Source organism: Miscanthus floridulus, chromosome 8 (genome assembly GCF_019320115.1).
Source record: "Miscanthus floridulus cultivar M001 chromosome 8, ASM1932011v1, whole genome shotgun sequence".
NCBI lineage: Eukaryota > Viridiplantae > Streptophyta > Magnoliopsida > Poales > Poaceae > Miscanthus > Miscanthus floridulus.
Genome location: NC_089587.1, coordinates 208,701,079 through 208,720,415, shown reverse-complemented (window position 1 = coordinate 208,720,415; position 19,337 = coordinate 208,701,079). Strand labels below are relative to the sequence as shown.

The 19,337-nt window shown below is 46.8% G+C and overlaps 3 protein-coding genes, 1 long non-coding RNA gene and 1 pseudogene across 4 annotated transcripts; 3 read left to right on the top strand and 2 right to left on the bottom strand.

Moving 5' to 3' along the window:
* Positions 1-203: 203 nt before the first annotated feature.
* LOC136474762 (metalloendoproteinase 2-MMP-like) lies at positions 204-1,728 on the top strand. Its single transcript, XM_066472316.1, has one exon. The coding sequence runs from the start codon at positions 545-547 to the stop codon at positions 1,634-1,636; it is 1,092 nt and encodes a 363-aa protein (XP_066328413.1). The 5' UTR covers positions 204-544; the 3' UTR covers positions 1,637-1,728.
* Positions 1,729-4,526: 2,798 nt separating this feature from the next.
* On the top strand, positions 4,527-4,957 carry LOC136476595 (uncharacterized). The gene is made up of 3 exons (XR_010763657.1): positions 4,527-4,645; positions 4,725-4,792; positions 4,869-4,957. It is a non-coding gene; the product is annotated as an uncharacterized lncRNA (long non-coding RNA).
* Positions 4,958-5,807: 850 nt separating this feature from the next.
* Positions 5,808-6,548, top strand: LOC136474761 (uncharacterized; annotated as a pseudogene).
* Positions 6,549-6,670: 122 nt separating this feature from the next.
* On the bottom strand, positions 6,671-8,496 carry LOC136474760 (protein NRT1/ PTR FAMILY 5.8-like). Its single transcript, XM_066472315.1, has 3 exons — positions 8,307-8,496; positions 7,647-8,143; positions 6,671-7,572 (listed from the first exon to the last, which is right to left on the bottom strand). Exons 1-3 carry the CDS (start codon positions 8,445-8,447, stop codon positions 6,702-6,704), a joined length of 1,509 nt encoding a protein of 502 aa, XP_066328412.1. The 5' UTR covers positions 8,448-8,496; the 3' UTR covers positions 6,671-6,701.
* A 1,521-nt stretch (positions 8,497-10,017) lies between these two features.
* Positions 10,018-10,816, bottom strand: LOC136474759 (uncharacterized). The gene is made up of 2 exons (XM_066472314.1): positions 10,621-10,816; positions 10,018-10,430 (listed from the first exon to the last, which is right to left on the bottom strand). The coding sequence occupies exons 1-2, from the start codon at positions 10,726-10,728 to the stop codon at positions 10,203-10,205; spliced, it is 336 nt and encodes a 111-aa protein (XP_066328411.1). The 5' UTR covers positions 10,729-10,816; the 3' UTR covers positions 10,018-10,202.
* Positions 10,817-19,337: the final 8,521 nt, after the last annotated feature.

Here is a 19,337-nt window from a genome sequence, read left to right as displayed (position 1 = left end):
GTATTGATTCAGACTTTCAGATATTCAGAGATTCAGAGGCGTGTGGTTCTCTGTACTCTTGTTCCTCTCGCTTTTGGTTACGCTTAAAAGAAATGTTACCCAGAGCCGGGCTTGGCAGCCCACGACTCTTCTCCGTTCTTGAACCAATCGAGCAGCTCGCCGGAAACCAGTCAAGCGGAAGCTTCTCTGGCCGGTGACGGTGAGCAATGTTCAAACGCAAAACGCAGTTTTTTCAATTCTGAACCCGTCACTTCACGCCGATCACAGCCGTGGTACGACAGCAACTCGCAACGGACACAATGCCACATCCTCTCTCGCCGCCCTTGAGTTCTTGACCAAAGGAAACTCACCAAACCACACGCACAGAGCTGCGACGTCCCGACTCGAACAGAGCCACCCGGACCCGGCTGCGCGTACCTGCCGGCATGCTGACCACGCTGCCCGTGACATATCGGGTAGCGAGTCTTAAAGCTTACGTGACAGCTCGGCTTGCTGCGTGTTCTCTCTCTGCGCGGCCGGCCCGGCAAACTTCCTCTGGTTTCTGATGATGGGTGTATCGCAAGCTGCCGCCGTCGTGGCGGTGATGGCGTTCGCGGTCGCGTTGCCGGCGTCGGCCTTCCCGTCCGGCTTGCCGCCTGGGGCGCCATCGTTCCCGAACCCGTGGGCTGCGTTCCAGAACCTCTCTGGTTGTCACATGGGCGAGGAGCGGCAGGGCCTGGCCGGGCTCAAGGACTACCTCAGCCACTTCGGCTACCTCCCGCCGCCGCCGTCGTCGTCCCCGTTCAGCGACGCGTTCGACCAGGACCTGGAGGCGGCCATCGCGACGTACCAGCGCAACTTCGGGCTCAACGCCACCGGTGCGCTGGACCCGTCCACCGTCTCGCAGATGGTCGCCCCTCGCTGCGGCGTGGCCGACGTCATCAACGGCACGTCCACCATGGCGAGGAGCTCCTCGGCGGACGACCACGGCAGGCACCTGTACGCCTACTTCCCCGGCGAGCCGACGTGGCCGCCGTTCCGTCGGGACCTCAGGTACGCGATCACCGCGACGTCGGAGACGTCCATCGACCGGTCCACGCTGAGCGACGTCTTCGCGCGCGCCTTCTCCCGGTGGGCCGCCGCCACCAACCTGCGGTTCGCGGAGACCGCGTCGGAGTCCGACGCCGACATCACCATCGGCTTCTACGCCGGATCGCACGGCGACGGCGAGCCGTTCGACGGGCCCCTGGGCACGCTCGCGCACGCCTTCTCGCCCACGGACGGCCGGTTCCACCTCGACGCCGCGGAGGCGTGGGTGGCCGGCAGCGACGTGTCGCGCTCGTCAACTACCGGGGCGGTGGACCTGGAGTCCGTGGCGGTGCACGAGATCGGCCACCTCCTGGGGCTCGGCCACTCCTCGGTGCCCGACGCCATCATGTACCCGACGATCCGGACGGGGACGAGGAAGGTGGAGCTGGAGGCCGACGACGTCCAGGGGATACAGAGCCTGTACGGGAGCAACCCAAACTTCACGCCGACGTCGCCGGCGACGAGCAGCCGCGAGATGGACAGTAGCGCCGGCGCGGGATGCCGACCGGATAGAGTCTTCGTCGTAGTAGTCGCGGCAGTTGGCCTGCTCCTAGTCATAGTGCCGTAGACCTCTAGTGCATGTCATTTTTGGGGATGCCACGTCCGTCGTTACATTGATTTCTTGCTCGATTAGTTGATTCTTGAATAGATTCTTGTGTACATACTATGGTTACTATTACAGAATATTTTTTTAAAAAATAAAGACGGTAGTTCTACCGTTCAATTAAGAAAAAAATAGAGTTTTATGTACAGGGCAGGTGCCAAAAAAAACTCAGTCATAGGACCAACTAAAACACCGGTCATAGAGCCAACACACATCACACTACACATGCCCTTACGCCTCTGAACAATATCTTCCTTGGCCAGATAGGCGACCTGTTCCGACGTTTTGTGCTTATTTTAAAAAATTCTTCTATTCCATTCTTTTCACAGGTTCCACACAATGTAAATGAGCACTCCATTAAATGTTCGGTATTTTTGTTTTGGCACCTTGCTCCCCATATCCTCCTACAAAGTGGCTAGGCACTGGGGGTCTTGTTGGGGGCAGGTGCACATCAAAGTTTCCCCGAGATAACACCTGGCTCCAGACAGATTTAGTAAAGGGGCATAGCAAAGATAGATGCAATCCTGTTTTCAAAGGTCCATTGCACAAGACGCAATGCTCATGATGTGGCCACCCTCTCTTTTGCAAGTTATCTGTCGTGAGGATTTTATCGTGCATTAGTACCCAGGCATGTATCTTGCATTTTTTTCCGACCTTGCTTTCCAAATGAGATCAACCTGGAACTTGCAGTGTGAATATGTTATATGCCGAACGTGTGGAATAGTTTCCATTAACTGTCCATCTCCAAACTATGGAGTCCTGCACATCGGGCGTGAGCTGCACTTCCTGAATCCTGAACCAGAAGGCGACAAATTCTTGTATCTGAACGGATGTTGTGATTTACGTCCTGAGGGAGCGGATCCAATTACCATTTTGGTAGTTCCTGGCAAACCGTCCTATTATTCCGGCTCACTAGCTTGGAATGATGGGGCGCTAGGTATATTGGAGCTTCACCGTCTAGCCAATTGTGATGCCAAAAACGTGCCTTGTTACCATTCCCAATTGTTATCGTTGTTGAGGCGTTGAATAGGAAACGGTCTAGGTCATTGCACGACAGTGTCATCCCTACCCAAGGTTTTGAGTCATGAATCCACTCCTGCCACAACCAACATAGGTGCAAGGCCCTTCCAAAATTTTCCAAGTTTGGCACCCCCAACCTTCCCAAATCTTTTGGCATGTAGACTGTCAACCAATTTACCAAGCAGTGCCCTCCGTTGGTGTTCTCAAGCAATGCCCTCCGTTGGCGTTCTCATCACCTTTTCCACATGAATGATCTTATGATTTTATCAATTTGCTTTCTTGCTCATTTGCTAGAGGGAACATGGTGAGGTGATAGGTAGCCATCGAGGATAGCACTGAGGTGACCAAAGTAAGTCTGCCCGCTCTGTTGAGCATTCTACCTTTCCAACGAGGTAGCCTCTGCCCTATGCGTTTAATGAGCAGTTGCACATGGACCTTCTGTAGGGATCTCGTATGGAGCTGCTGTCCCAAGTAGCGGCACGGGAAGGATTCTCTTATCCCTGCAAAGGAGGCTAGCACATGGTCTAGATCGATGTCTTGGCATCTGATCGGGTGGAGTGAACTCTCTTGCATATTTATGTGTAAGCCTGAGACCCTCCTAAATTCCTGGGTCGTGATGGAGTCCACTTACAGAATAATATAATACTATAGATCACAGAAGGATATATTACAACAAGTCGTGGACACGTGGAGCGGCATTCTTTCCGGGTACAGCCCGGAGTTCGTATGGCGGCGTCGGAACCTGCCTTGGTCCAAGAGTCGTCAGGAGCTTCTATCCTCCGTCAGATCATCCGTATCCCATTTCGTCCATGAATAGGGATGTCAATGGGTACCCGCCACCCGTTTACCCGCGGGTAAAAACCCTATTAGGGTGCGGGTTTGGGGGATTTTGCCCCCCACGGGTATGTTACTGGGTGATTACCTCACCCATCGGGTGAAGCGGGTGTGGGTGCGTTCTTGTATACCCCAAACCCGTTACCCAATGGGTCCCCCGTTTGAGTATGACATGTAGGACCATCCGATCATTATACTGTATGTAGAGCTATAAAACCCTAGCGTTCCAATCCAATTCCTCATTCAGCCGGCCGCCACCACCCTTCTGGGCTTCTGGCTCTCTCATCGACTCAGCCTCTCTCCGCCTCCGCCCTCATTCCCTTAGTCCCTGGACCTGCGCCGGCCACGGCGCCGCCGCTCCCTGTGCTGACCACGGCGCCGCTGGCCCGCTGCCCCTTGCGCCGACAGGCCATGGAGGCAAGGATGGCTTCACCTCCCGTGGATGGAAGGCGCTCGAGCCCTGAGCGCGCAGAAGAAGGTGGGGTCGCCGGGGATGGGTCCAGCGCGACGGCGGAGGGCAGCTCGTCGCCATCTCCAAGGTCACCGCCGCCGGCGCTACAGATCCAGATCTGGGCCGGTGGCTCCTTACCAGAGACGCCCACTTCATCTCGTGCACGGTGAGCTCTTTGAATCTACTTTTCTGTATCTCTTGCGGATTTGTGGTACTAGTATTAACTTTATTGAAGATTAAAAATGATTGTATGTGCCTTATTGTGCTAACTGTTGGTTAATTTGTACCTCGTCGATTGAAGTTGAACTAACCAGTTCCTTCACTTGCCAATTCAAGCTTCCTGTCTACTATTAGCGCTCGTGTTGCAAGTAGAAGGCCAATGGCAACCAGATTCAGAACTGAGCTTGACAGGTACTTGGATGATGAGTATGTTCCAATAGAGGCCGGTAACTTCAACATTCTAGATTGGTGGAAGGTGGCTGGGACGCGGTATCCTACAGTGAGTAAGATAGCACGTGACATATTTGCTATTCCAGTCAGCATAGTTGCATCAGAGTCTGCTTTTAGCACCAGTGGACGGGTTCTTAGTGAGCACCGTAGCCGGCTTACTCCGGAGATCTTGGAGGCACTTATGTGTTCACAAGATTGGATGCGTCGCAAGTATATAGGTATATATTCTGTTCTGTACATTTTATTTCAATATTTTCTAATCTTGTTTTCTAACAATTGTTGTAAATCTACTTTCAGATGCTACCAATGTCGACAAGCCTAAGACCTTTTGGAGTTGTCTTCAAGAGATGTAGGAAGGGATGCAGGTGATGTGTAATGTGTTAACCTTTTCATCTTCAGATATTCAATTACATTATATACTAACTATCCCATCTTATGCAGAAACTTCTACTTTGACATGGCCCTGTTATGAGCAAGGAAGTGAAGAATGCATCATGAGCTCCAAATGTGTCCAACATCATGCAATTCTAGCATTTCAATTAATTTAGTGTCATGAACTCTTAGTTAATTATTGTGTCATGAACTCTTAGTTGATCATTAGCTGCGGTCGAGGACATGTAAGTTGTAACGCTTGCTTGCATACTTGCATGATCATTCTGAATTTCTGATGATGTTAGTTTTGTGAACTTGTGTTGTTGTCGGTGTGTAATTCTATTGTTAAGTGGGGATGGGTCACCCGATGGGTACCCGTTACCCACGCGGGTGGCGGGTCTAGGTGAATTTGAGACCCGACACAGGTGACAGGTGCGGATGACGGGGCGTTCTAACCATGGTGGGGGCGGATGTGTTCTTCTGCCCCCCACCGGGTTTCTCACCCGTTGCCATCCCTATCCATGAACGGATTAATTAGAGTCAATGTCTTGTATACCAATTCACAAACACGCTATGGAGTAGTTATAAGCACCGACGAAAGAGGAACCCACCGTACAGATATTTTAATCACGGAGCAAAAATCGTCACTGTGCATTATCTCCACGTAAGCTCCGACGTAATTTGCTGTGGAACCACTAACGCGTTGCTTTTGACGATGCTTGGCTTGGTTCACCAAATTGAGCAAGCATTGGAATCAAGCAAGCCACTATTTAACAGGTCAAATTAGACTTGACCGACAAAGATCTTATAGTAGTAATAATCCCATTAGGCGACCTGTTCCGGCATGCGACTTCACTTCTGGAAACCATTCTGATTCAGGCACGACACAATCCCGCCGGTCGCCGTTTTGCACTCCGACATGTGGACCAGTCCTGGGAACGGGCCCACTAGTCGGCCCCACGACCCCACCCCTGAAGGCTGGTCAAAACTGGCGCGCAGCTGCCTCCGAGCACGAACGGACCAACCAACCACCGCGTTCCGGACATATCCGGACACGCGACTCCTCCGTCCGCCCCCTTTTCAATTCCACAGGCGTGGCGCGCATGGGCGGCGATGCTTCCGGTGATCTGGTCATTGATGCGTTCTTCGGCACAGGTAAGCGTGTGCTCCTATAAAAGCCACAATCCCTTGGCATCCCAGGCTCCTTGCCTCAGCCCCACGAAAGCAGCAGCACACCGCACGGTTCCTTTCATTCTTCCTCGAGGGAATCGTCTTCTTTGCATCGGTGTCGCCGGTTCAGCCGATCGATCGGGACCATGCAGCGCAGCAACTCGTTCGGCACGTCGTGGGCGGACCAGTGGGACTACGGCGGCGACCCGAGCCCGCGCGCGCGCAGTCGGCAGGATGGCGGCGGCGGCAAGAAGCAGGGCGGGGTGGAGAAGACCAAGGCGGCCGCGGCGACGGGGCTCAGGAAGGTGAAGGAGGGCACGGCCAGCGGGTTCCAGTGGATCAAGGACAAGTGCCAGAAGAAGGGCGGCAAGAAACAGGGCGCCCATGAGGGCTCCGGGATCGCCGGGTACTAAGTTAGCTAGTCTCTGTTTCGACGGAAGCCTATTTGGTTATTAGGCGATTTGTGTTTGTTCGTTCCTTCCTTCCTTGTGTCGTCCATGTGTATATTGTTGGATGTAGTGTCAGCTCCTTCGTGTAGATTAATGTTTGGATTTCAGTTATTGATGATTCGTTTATTGTTTTCAAATCTCGTGCTCTGTTTTGCCGGCATGTGTATATTGTTGATTGGTAACTAAAGTTCGCCTCCTGATGTCTAAAAGATAGGGATGGTGCTCCGATGAGTACTTGCACAGATACGCGAGAAATCAGTTTATTGGATGCTAAGGTAAAGTTTCAAACTGGCGATGACATTGTTAACCGTTTGCACACATGCCGGCAACTAGCGACTCTCTGCGCCTGTCTCCCAGTCCCAGGTGCCTCCGGTTCATTGTAGTACTTGCACAGATACGTGAAGAACACAAAGCTGACGGTGCCGATAAAAGCCAGGAACCAGTAGTACTTATCCAGGTGTTCTTGCCGTGGATCATCAGAGAACCAGCCGTGTCCCTCTCCCGTCCTTGCAGTCATCGTCTCGAGGACCTCGATCAGAAAGGCACCGAGGAAGTTCCCGAAGCCAAAGACGCTGAGGTAGAGCGCGATGCCGATGGTCCTCATGGTGCTGGGGACCTGCGTGTAGAAGAACTCCTGCATTCCGACGACCGTGAACACATCAGCTACTCCCAATAGAATGTACTGCGGGAGCAGCCAGAATATGCTCAGCTGATGAGTGGCGCCGTCTCCTTCGCTGACGAAATGGAGCCGCTTCGATTCGACAATGGAGGCGGTGACCATGGCTGCGACTGAGAGGACCATACCGATGCCGATCCGCTGGAGCACGGTAATCCCCTTCTCCTCCCGGGTGAACACGCGCATCAGAGGAACGAATATCTTGTCGTACAGCGGCATGAGCAGTATCACCGACATCGTCGTCGAGCTCTGGAGCATTGCTGGAGGAATCACGAAGCTGCCGACGTTGTGGTTCATCAGTGTCCCTTGCTCGGTGAAGAACGTCATTGGCTGCTGAAAGATGACGGCGAAGATCAGCAGCGTTGTCCAGATCGGCAGAAGCCTCAGGATGGCATTGGTGACTCTAGGTGCAGTGTCATGGTCATCTTTTGCCTCCTTCATATCAGTGAACTCATCTTTAAGCGCCTTCTCTTCTAATCTGTATTTCAACATATTAACATATATACTAGTACAAAAGAAATTGAGGTACGGACTACTATAGTAAAATCTTACTCTAGCTCCGAAATGTCATGATCATCATCTCTAGCCGGTAAACGGACCTTCCGAGTAATGAGGCATGTAACAATTTCTTTCAGTACTCTGAAAATGCTATCTGAAGGCCTGTTGCCAGTATTCTGTTCGTTGCACATATACAGAGGAGTTCCGCAACAGAATGCGACGACAGATAAGACCATGACGCCGCAAGGAATGGCAAATCCGAGACCCCAACCAAACATGTCTTGGATGTATGACATGATGGAGTTCCCCAAGAGGCTACCACTGCATATACCAAAATACCACCACTGGAAGAACAGGCTCTTCACCCGGTTCTTTTGTTCAGCTGGCAGAGATTCCATGTCATCTTCACTCAGTAGTTGGTCAGCTCCAAATGCTTGCAACGAAGGGTTGTATCCACCCTGCCCAACTGAGATCAAGTACAGTGGCAAAAACAGCAAAGAAGATGGCATCCATGAGTGCAGCACTGCCCATGAGGTTAAACCTACTAGGCCCTGATCAAGAAACAAGAAAAACGATAGAAAAAGGGTAGGTGAACTGCAATTCTCACCAAAAAAACAATAACATAAACTACGGGTGTAGAATCTCTGAAGTAAACTTGTTTTAAGGGAGTGCTTGTAGTAGTGTAGCATCCTGGAACAGAGAGAAAAAACTTACCACTATGTAAAGCAACGATGAAACAGTTATTGTAGAATAACGATCCCAGAAAGAATCAGCAAGAATGGCACTAGCCAGTGGAAGCATGGACGTGACTCCATTCCATGTGCTAACACTCTTCGCAGCGGAGGATGTGCTCATCTTTACAACATCAGTGAGGAAAGTCACAATATTTGAGGCTACCCCCTTGTAAACAAATCTCTCCACACCAGCCACCGCTGCAACACAAAATGTAATGAACTGAAAAATGATGCACAGATCATATCTTGCAGGGGAAAAACAATAGTACAATGACATCGAGCATGGTTACCTATAATGAGAACACATGGCTTGCTCAATGCTGCCGACTTCACTTCTGAATCCATGAGAAACAGTGAACACCGAGAAGCCTCACTCAGCTCCTTCAAAAGTTTAAATATATATGGGATATTCTGAACAAAGACAGACGAGACCTAATATTCTTGCCCCTTCTTTTATTAGTGGTAACTCCACAATGGGGAGGAAAGCGTGAGGACTACTAGTGCAACCTCCACAAATCAACAGATTTATTTTATGATTGACGACTTATGAGTATATAAGTCCAGAATTAGTGCCGTTAGAAGAAAACGAATCCAGGAATATTATGGAATGCCCAGTTTGGATCACCTAAAATAAGCTGCTAGCTGCTAAAAAAGCTCAAGCTGATCCATATAGTCCAGCTTATAGTCTAGTTTATAGCCCATTTTAAACTATTCAACCACCCCGGTTATAAAAAGCTATTAGCGGGCTCTCTCTAGCTAATGCAGCTTATAAAAAAGTTAAGCTGATTCAAATTGATCTCCAGTAGTTTGCATGTTACATATTTACACTGAAATTTTCACACATGAACGAGAAACTTTCTTTTCAGATGTTTGTTTTTATTAAAAAGAAATGAATATGGCAGATCTTATGTGGAAAATTTCTTTGATGAGTAGGAATATTTCAAGTGAGATGAATTTCAGAAATGATACGTCAAAGACAAAGCACCATACCGACTTCACTGTAGTGCCTAGAGTTACACACCATTGCTAATGATCATGTACTCCTGCCGATATGAACAGAAAACTAGCACAACATGGTAAGACTGAACATAATACTGGAATTTCAATCGGAAAAAAGAACTATGTAGCCATTCTAATACAATGATGGCAAGATAGTGAAAACAGGACGCGGCAGAAAGCCAAAAGAGCACCTGATGTAATATGTGAAAGGTTCTACTTTTATTCATAACAATGCTTGTGGAGATCAGCTTGACAATTGAAACCTAAACAACATCTTATCATCATAAGCCATTAACTGCTAGTGATATAAATTTTACAATGCAGTAGTGCTCAATCATTTAAGCACTTCATATGAGACAAAAGATTAGCAAACTAGACGCATCTGCACACTAACTAAACGTCCTGGAGGTACTTTCTGATGTGGAGTTCACCAAATCGAATCCCATTTTCCTGTATGAGCATTGAGATTGCCTTTCCCGTGAACTGCTGAAAGCTAATATGAACATTTCTATCTGCACTGATTAGACTATTTTTGCTATCCCTTACACATGACACATCGGATTTCCAACAGAATGGCTTCATAATCATACCCAAGTTGCTTCACCATTCCAAAGTGACAAAAGGAACACAGGCAAAACTTTTATTCAGTGAGAGATGGCATGTAGTAGTACGAAAGATCATTGAAGCACAAAAGCAAATCTTATTTATCCTACAGGAGATAACTTGTCCAGTGCTGACGGTCACATTATTGGAGGTGAAAATTGGACAAGACACGACATGTCTGGATGCAAAGACTGAACTTTTACAGACTACAAGGCCTATGATGAGTATAGTAATAAGCCATGACTGCATACACAGTCAAGAGAGCACAAGCCACTTATTTCTGATGGTACCTCCCTTCCTCCACCCTCCTTTTGAACTTCTCCTTCTCGTCATCCGACTCCCCGACCACCGCTTCCTTCGTCACGTGCAGCGTTTCCTTTGCGCTCTCGGTAACATCGTCAGTCTTCTCCTTTGCCACCCTCAGGAACTCTTCGGCTGTTGATCTTGCCTTATTCCCGATTTCACCTAGTGTGGTGTCATCGTGTTTCTCGGCTGAATAATACTGTCAATTTCACAGGAAAACAGAAGATTCTGAACATAGGTTAGGAGTATACCAAAATCATTCGATCAATCATTTTGATTGGAATGAACTGTTGTCTAAAACATTTGTACATCAGGATTCACGCCTTGTGCTTGCTTAAAATTCAAAGAACATTGGGGAGTAGCAGCAGTGACAGGATTGGTGAACTCACCCTGTAGCCGGGAATAACATTGTTGCAAAGTGCAGGCAGGGCAGGGGATCTGGCCACCAAACTCCGGGAAGGGCAACCGAACTGGCGATGAGCAAGCAACCTATTCATCTCGCCTACGATGATGCTCCAATGCTCAAGCTCGAAGCAATCTGATAGAGACGGCCGTTTGTTCTGATCGGGAGAGCCGCCGTCTGCCCTTTAGCCCTTATAAGAAGTCGTGACGCGTAAAGGCAGGGGGCCGGCCGAGCAGGTCGATCCCCTCCCTCGACGTGGCGCCGGAGCGCCTGGCCACGTACCCGAGGACGCATGCGAGGCCGCTCCAGGCGGCCGCCTATTGTGATTCGTGTGCCTACCCGCTTGGGGGGATGTGTACGGCTGAGAGGAACTCCAAGAGGTGGCTGAGACGTGGAGTCTGGATTCTGGAACTGGGCACACGTGCCGCCGCCGGCGTCAGACGTGAAGACGTCCTCACAGTGGGTTACGTTCACCGCCGGGCCGCCGCTGCTTCTTGCGGCCTGGGTTACATTACCTGGGCTCACAAAGGCATTTTGACCCCTCTTGGATACGAGTCCAATCCCCTCTGCTGCTGCAAACTTTTATTCTCGTTGGTTGAATTAATAAAAAAAAATGCCGTCATTGCCTATAAATGTGCGGAAATGCTAGTAGGGCATTCGTCAGTCTGAACGTTGCTTTGTGGGTTTGCATACGAGCTCCATAAACCTCTACTTTGTGTCCGCTAGTTTTTTATCACGGTATCCGCATCTGTCTTCCGTTGCGCCGGTTGGATAAGGAAAGGAGAAAGGGAGCGGGACCTGCTCTGCATGTTTTTTTTTTCTCGAATACGCAAAAGATTTGCGTATCATTGTATTAAGGAGAAGAATTTAAAGAAAACATACAACGTGTTTCTATCGAGCGCTGAAGAAGGTCGACCTAACACAGCCGAAGTTGGACCATCATAGCAAAAGAGCTCATTATTTCGATATTCATAAAAGAAAACAATCAATATCGACGCAACTTTATGGCCTAGGTGGCCTTGCGTCTTCGCGGCTGCCTGGACGGTGCCTTTTCAACGGCCGGGAAGAGCTCGTCCAGCGCCTTGGCTGCTCCGCACGTTGACGGTGATCTTGCTTGCTCCTGCTCCGTCGGCCGCCCCACTACTCCTACTCTGCAGCACGCTCCGTCGTCGACGGTTATCCCGTGCTGCTCCTTCCTGCCGCCCCATTGCTTTCCTGCCGCTACTTATGCTCTGCGGCCGGCTTCGCCTGACGGCGCGAGCACCGCCACGGCCATGCATGGCGACCGTTCCCTCGGCCACCAGCTAGCCACTGAGGCAGCTGTGCAAGGAGAAGCGTCGGGCCCTGGCGCGAAAGCCCCCCGGTCTCGCCTCCTGCTACGGCTGCGGTGCCCCGATGCAGATGGTAAAGGAGGCCGCACCGAGATATGATGCATGTTGCAAGTGTATATTTCAAATGTTCCAGATGTTTTAGAGGTATGTTGTAATTGCAAGTGTTTTATAAGGATGTTGCAAAAGCAGATCATGATGTTACACATGTGGCTATGGGCTATACACGTATGTTTATGTTCTAAATGTTTCATATGTTTCAGACGTATGTTGCAAGTGTTTTATTTGGATGTTGCAAAACTAGATCGGGATATTATGCAAGAGTTTCAAGTGATTTTATACGTACGTTGCAAGTGTTTCATCTTGATGTTTGCATATGTTTGCAGTGGCTACATATGTGCTTTTAAGTTTTTTATGATGCATTTGCAAGTGTTTCAGATATATGTTGTAAGTGTTTTAGCTATTTCGGACGTATGTTACGAGTGTTTTATCTGGATGTTGCAAAAGTAGATTCGGTGTTGCACATATTGCAAGTGCGAAAGAGAGGAAGCGTGCGCGGTCTGTGCGCGCAGTTTGGCAGTGCGGGCGTCGTCTGGGCGCACGAAATATAGACTCGGGCGGGGGCATGGTAGCCCGACATTCGGGGTACTAGCACAGCTGATACATGTGCAGCTGTTCGTCGCTAACAAGGAGTAGCCACCTGAGATCACCAGCTTGCCCCCGCGCCAGATCCCGCCTCACCTTTCTTTGCTTCCGATTTTGGCTCCCGGCTCCATTGCCTCGATGCCTCAATGGGGCTGGGTCGCTGGCTCGCTGCCACGCAGGGACAAACCCTGAAACCCCACAGGTTACGCGCCCCACTTTGAGTCCTGCAGCAATTTTTTTTTTTACGATGAGATGCAGCAAACCTCTTGACAGTTGACACAGACGCAAGGTCATGATCGGACTCCAGAACAGGCGTGGCGGCGTCCCGCATCGGGCCTCCGCGACTCCGCGTGACGCAACCGTGAACCGCACGCTTGGCCCCCTTGACGTCTCGTAATTCGGTTGCGCCCGTGTAGTAGTTCGGCCCGGGAGAGATTCAGTACGTTCTTTTGGTGGTGTCAGCCAGCCCAAACCAGTTAGTTAATAGTATTTTTTTCTCACAATAAATCAACATCAGCCAGCTTAAATCAGTTCATAAACCAACCAGCGAACAGGACGATTACTTTTTCATGTACTCCTAAAAAAACAGAAATGCTATAAAAAAAACTGGTGCGGCTGTTAGGCGTGGCGACCGCACCAAACCGGATTGGAGGAAAGCTCATGTCGATGTCCTTACTATATCAGCTCATTCCTATATATCAAAGCAGGTTAGTTTAGCCAATGCTCAGGCCATCCACATCATCCGAATTGTTTCCAGCCGTCCGATTCTCCATCGTGTGGCCCAGATTGCTTGTAGCCGCTTCGCTTTCTGTTGAAATCTGCTTCTGCCGGCTCCTCGTCACTCTGGGTTCATTTTGATATAGCTTCTGCGGCTTGTCATGTGAATCTCTATATATCAAAGCAGGTTAGTTTAGCCATGCTCAGGCCATCCACGTCACCCGAATTGTTTCCAGCCATCCGATCCTCCATTGTGTGGTCCAGATTGCTGGTAGCCGCTTCTGTTGGAATCCGCTTCTACCGGCTCCTCGTCGCTCTGGGTTCATTTTACTAGCTTCTGCGGCTTGTCATGCGAATCCGGTGGAACAAATATATACTCCAGCTCCTGATTCTTCTTCAGGAAACTTCTCATCCCCTCCCCAGTCTCCTGTACGCTCCCTCCCTCGCTCCCGAGTCGCGACGCGATCGACGACGGCGCAAGGCGGCCTCGGCAGTGGCTGGCCCTCCGTGCGGCGGCGACCTCCCTCCTCCTCCTCCTCCACCACCACCACCGCCACGCCCCTTCCTCCTCGCGACGCAAGGCAGCGGGTCGCAGCGGCGCGAAAGGCGGCCTCGAGTTTGGCCCCTCCGTCGCCGGTTGTCCCCACGGCCGCGCGGGCAGGTCGGCAGCGCGAGCAGACCTCCACAATGGCCGGTGCACGGGCTGGATGGTGGCGCACGTCCGTGAGCTGGCCCCCGCTGTCCCCCGCAGGTGGCCGCCGCCGTGGCTGCCACCCCGACGCGGCTTCGTCCCGCAGGTTCGCCTCTCCTCCTGTGCTCCGCATTTTATTATGATCTGTCATTTACATTTTTTTGGCGCTGCCTGTGATTGATCCTTGCTGGGCGCTCAGAAAATGAATAGTCATTATGCTGACTTGTATATTTTGGTCCAATGAAATTAGTATGACTGGTCAATAAGGACTTACTTTTTATCTTACTTAGTTTCCTCACAGGAAGCAGCTTATGCCACTTGCACTCTAATACAATGAGGATTGATAGGGTTTGGTTTGGTATTTTTTAGGGTGAGATACCAGTGCTTGCCTGGCATCCCATGCCAGTTTCATAGTATTCCAATCCTTGTTTTGCATAAACACTGGGGTTTTAAAACACAATCAAACATTGATGTCAAGATGTTGTCTTCTTTCATACATGTCGATGGTCCTGCGTATCCTGAAACTGCTATATATGGACTGTATTATACCTATTTTGGAGGACGACACTCAAGTCAGTGTTTCCATGGTACTGCTAGCACATGTATGCATTAATATCTTTTAATTATGTACAGGAACTGCCCATTCTGGCTTGCTTTGCCATCTTTTAACATATCAGTGCACAACCTAGACATCATGTTTCAGGAATGCATCTTTATGCTGCTGTCCCTTCCCTCTCCCTTCCCCTTGTTTGATTTTCTTTAAAAAAATTATCTCCTGGTAACCCATACTAATACTGCTGCTCCCCCTTCCCTCCTCCCCCCTCCCGTCATGCGTTTCTTAGACCAAGGTAAAGTAGCACATTTTGAGAGGCTATTTATAGTTAAACTGAAACAATATAAACTACAAGCAAAGATGGCTTAGTCTTGATCTATATATGCCATAGCCCTTTTATAGTTATATTTTTATGACAGGTTCCATCCTCTCTATATCAGTTTGCTTGTGTCAGATTGTTTAGTCAATGTGTTAGAGCATAGTTCCCAAAGATCTGCTCTACATTTTAGCCACCGACCTCACCTTAGTTAGTTGTTTTTACTTCGAGTGGCAGCTTGCATTACTGGATTGCAACTTGATTTTTGTTGATCACTCTTTACGAATTGCCTTGCTGGTTTGTCAATTTACTTAGTTACTTTCCATTTCCAAATAATATTTATAAGCATAGGTGGATGACGCAATGAAGCAATACAGCAAAAATAGGCGATGCCACTTCCAGTTTGCACTGTTCCTCTGCTTTCGGAGAGATTAGGTGACTGCTAATATCACCTCTTTCCTTTTGTTTCGATTTTTCAGCCTATGAGCTAAAGGGAGGAACTTTATTCCCTAAGTGTGAATACGTACGATGAACTTTATTGTTTTGTCAACAATGAACAAGGATTAGCTTTAGTTTCTTGCTGTGAAAAAAGGGGAACTCAGATTCAAACTTTAATTCTCTTGCAAAAGCATATGTACACTTCGTTTTACAAATATTGCTGATTTCTATTTCCTGCTCATTCATCCTGTCCTTTTTTTTATATATTGATGGCATGTTGGCAAGGCAGAACACTGCACATGAACCCAATGTATTCTGTTCATAAGATCTTGTGATCATGTAGGTTTTAAGTGTCAGATTGCAGTACTATATGACACAACTTCACACTAGCTATTTAGTTGCTTAGATTTGCTTAAAAAAAAGATGCTATGGTTATGTCCTACGAATGTGTCCTTAGCTTCGCACCGGAAAGAAGTTATTATTGAGCCTAAATAATTATTCCTGTTAACTTCTTTATAATTGAAAACAGATTTTTACCTTCATTGACATAATCGCAGGCTTGATTAGGTTAGTTTCTACGACGATAAATTATTCAGCTCTTTGAGGTTATATATATGAGGTAAAGTAGTTGCTCATATACCTGCAGTATTTCCCTAGCAAATATAGTCATGGTGTTGGTGCCAACTAATGCTATCAAACAAAGTTAATTGTACTCTTATGGTTATTTTTTTTATTTACCATTCTGGTTTTATTATTTTAAATGCTATATGGATCTACATGGAGTTGCTAAACTATCCTACAACATTATGCCTGTCAAGACTCTTGCTGCTGAAAAGAAACGACCTTGTGCAGGACGTACTTTATGCCTCAGGAAAGTGGCTAGATAAGGTACATTCTATCACTATTGGTTTGAGTATGGAACGTATTTGTAGTAATGATAGCTATATACACCAAGTCTCCTTGAACGATCTTGTATTCTTTCTTCTATACAGAGAAAAAAATAACCTTCCAATACATTGATCCTAAAAGCATGTCTGTGTCTAACAATCAACAACTCTACTGAATTTCAAAAGAAGGTCATGACTTCGGTCAATATAAAAAAGCGTACCAAATAGTGACAATAGGTTGCACATGCCTTATCTAAGTTGATCATTCGTTTGAATTCCTTGGTGTCTCCATTTTGATAACCCAAATGGCTACAAGTTCTCGGTTCTTATTCTAATGATGCTCCAAACTACTAAACTACTTGGTGAAACCTTGTGAAGTAGATAAGATGAAAGCAGGAACACATTGTTTTGCTGTATATGGTAATACCATTTCCTGTTGCACCATATATAGGCATGTGTGACTATGTCACAGTTTACTGAAACTCAATCACTTTCAGGTGACAATTTCTTCAAAGGTGTCAGCTATATTATTATTGAGGTTGTATGTGCTGAGCCCTTCTCTGCTTAAAAAAGAAGAAGCCACGAAGCGTGGAGGCAAACATAATTGCAAATCGATCCGAACTGTCTAAATTTCAGTCTAAGTATCGGGAGGTATGCAGTTCCCTTTAATATATTTTATTCATGTAGGTTCTCCATTTACAATAAAGCCATAATTCACTCTGTTATTTCATAAAAATTCCTCTACACATGCATATGCATAATTATATTTAGTGCATGCTCTTCATGTCCACGTACAAAGGAAGAGAATTTCATGACCTTCAAAACTACATGTGTCCAATGCCTAGAACTACTCTTTAAATTTCTTATGCTTTGTTTCGAGTTTGGTTCATCTATACGTTACACATAAATTCCTGTCAATTTTATAGATTTGGTATTTATTGTAGTGCCCTCAGCTTTATTTAGAATTCATATGTTTTTTTGTGATGGATGGTCCAACGTCCTAATTCGGACTTGCTCTGCAGAAAGTGCCGCATGCTCCATTTTATATGAGACTTGATCCAAAATGCTGATAATTGTGGACCAATAGCAGACTCATTGTTCGGCGAGATGGCTACAGAGCTTAGTATGCTTGTCGTCAACCAGGTGGGCACAAAAAAAAGCAATAATTCTCTGCATACTCTGTTGTTAAGGAAGTCTAATTGAACACTAAAAATTATCCAGTGTAAGTCAAATTAGACAGTTCACATGAATGTCTCTGTTAGGTATTTTCTTCGTTGGTATTGAAGGGAAGTAAAGCTTGGTTATAGGTGCAGTGTGTGTTATGTTCTAAGCCATAACAACCTTTCAAAGTTCAAACAATAATATGGTTACTTCTTCTCTTTGGTCCATGAATGTGTAGCGGTTCTCCCCGTTTAGTGCGTACTAGCTGCGACCATTCCTGTCCTGTTCTTGGTATAATGTGTTTATTCCAAGACAATTAATGACAGGTCAGAACAGCAAGAAATTTCTAGGAAGCATGGTAATTGTTATTTATTATTGTAACGTGGTGCCTATAGATCAAGGCTCAAGATCATTATATTGACAGTTGATGCTTGTAGCTAATTGATTCTTTCTTCTTTACCAAGATGTGATGCCATACTTTCCAGATGTTTGATGAATTCCTGTCTACAATAGCAATACGTAGAGTTCCTATAGTTTATCGATACCGTTTAGCATCAAGAAGATAGGGCTTCATATACGTGTCCCATTAATGATTCCTGCTTTCACCCTTACTCCACAATTTAACCAGTACAGCACCGCGAAGAGCATCTCATTTTCACGTATACTTGGCTTCATATATGTTGTAGGCCATTTGTTCGCATCTTAGTTTTGCTTGATGCAGCCTGTTCTTAAGGTTTTTATAATGATTGCGTCCTTGTTTGTGCATTGTGCTTGTTGCTTAATAGTATATCTTAGTGTTTATGAACAATTTTATCTGACTAAAAAAACCTTGAACCTCCATATTGTTAATTGAGTCCCTACAATTATAGAAACTAATGTCAAACTGATATCAGGTCCAGCCAAAACAAGGAAGAGATACATGGAGTATAAACTCCATTCTTCAACAATAAAATCATTGAACAGTCCACATTTGGCTCAAACTTTGCCAAATATATGCGCCTTTTCCCATTCTAGGTTACTAAAGATGGCATTGCCGCCTTAGTTTAGAGCCCAAATTTTGCTTTGTGTGTGTGCACATGTGCCTTTTAATTTTGTCATTATGTTTGTTTATAGCTGAGCTAACATGTCTTGCCACTTTAGAATCAAACTGCATCTTGAAGTCTGGTATACAATGGGATAGGGTGCTAGCCTGGCTTGGCGCTTTACAATTATGGCGGTGGCTTCTGCCTTGACCCAATAGAAAATTACACGCTAACGGCTTCTTCTTCTTTGGAGGTATGCTAATTTTTTCGCTGTTCCTCCATTTGTCGTTTCTTTACTATCCTAAATGTAATTGAAGGTATGTTTGCAAAATATTTATGATCTGAGAAAGTAATATTTTAATCTAACGTAGCTTTGGTTTTCCCTCCGCTTCATTAAGGGCACCTTGAGAAAGTTCATGTCTCGGGATGATTAGTATAGTTGTAGTCTACCTTATTTGTGAAAGACGGAAAAATCTAGATTTTAGCATCCCATCAATTTCAAAAGTTGAAAGTCCAATTCAAGATTGGCTATATCACTTATGGTAAAAAAAACAGAATTTAGGTTCCAAACAAATTTGCTTTTCTCTAAAGCTATTTTGAGCTGCAGAGGAGTGCCTCCATCCTCATGAAAGAATATTGAAATCTCAAACATATTTAGATTTATAATAGTTGGTGCCAATAATTTTGTATTGACATTTTTGTATGCCGCTAATGGATTTTCAGAAGAAGCAAGAGAGAGTGGGTTCCTTTGTTTTTGCTTTGTATAAATGTGACCGACATGTAAATGATTCTTTTTTCCTCCTAGGGCGCTCTTGCTCTTGTGCTGTCTTTATAGCACATCATTTTAGATCAGATATAAGTTTAGTTTCATATATCCTGCCTAAAAAATATAGTTGATGGATAATTGGTAGGATTGCAAAACCCCCAGGTCAAGTGACTATCTAC

What these genes read in the sequence shown, in the direction of transcription:
- LOC136474762 (XM_066472316.1), top strand. Translation starts at nt 545, where the DNA reads ATGATGGGTGTATCGCAAGCTGCCGCCGTCGTGGCGGTGATGGCGTTC.
- LOC136474760 (XM_066472315.1), bottom strand. Translation starts at nt 8,447, where the DNA reads ATGAGCACATCCTCCGCTGCGAAGAGTGTTAGCACATGGAATGGAGTC. An exon ending in CATCGTTGCTTTACATAGTG is followed by an intron (nt 8,144 to 8,306) that starts GTAAGTTTTTTC and finishes TTTCTTGATCAG; the next exon opens with GGCCTAGTAGGTTTAACCTC. An exon ending in CATGACATTTCGGAGCTAGA is followed by an intron (nt 7,573 to 7,646) that starts GTAAGATTTTAC and finishes GTTGAAATACAG; the next exon opens with ATTAGAAGAGAAGGCGCTTA.
- LOC136474759 (XM_066472314.1), bottom strand. Translation starts at nt 10,728, where the DNA reads ATGAATAGGTTGCTTGCTCATCGCCAGTTCGGTTGCCCTTCCCGGAGT. An exon ending in ATGTTATTCCCGGCTACAGG is followed by an intron (nt 10,431 to 10,620) that starts GTGAGTTCACCA and finishes TGAAATTGACAG; the next exon opens with TATTATTCAGCCGAGAAACA.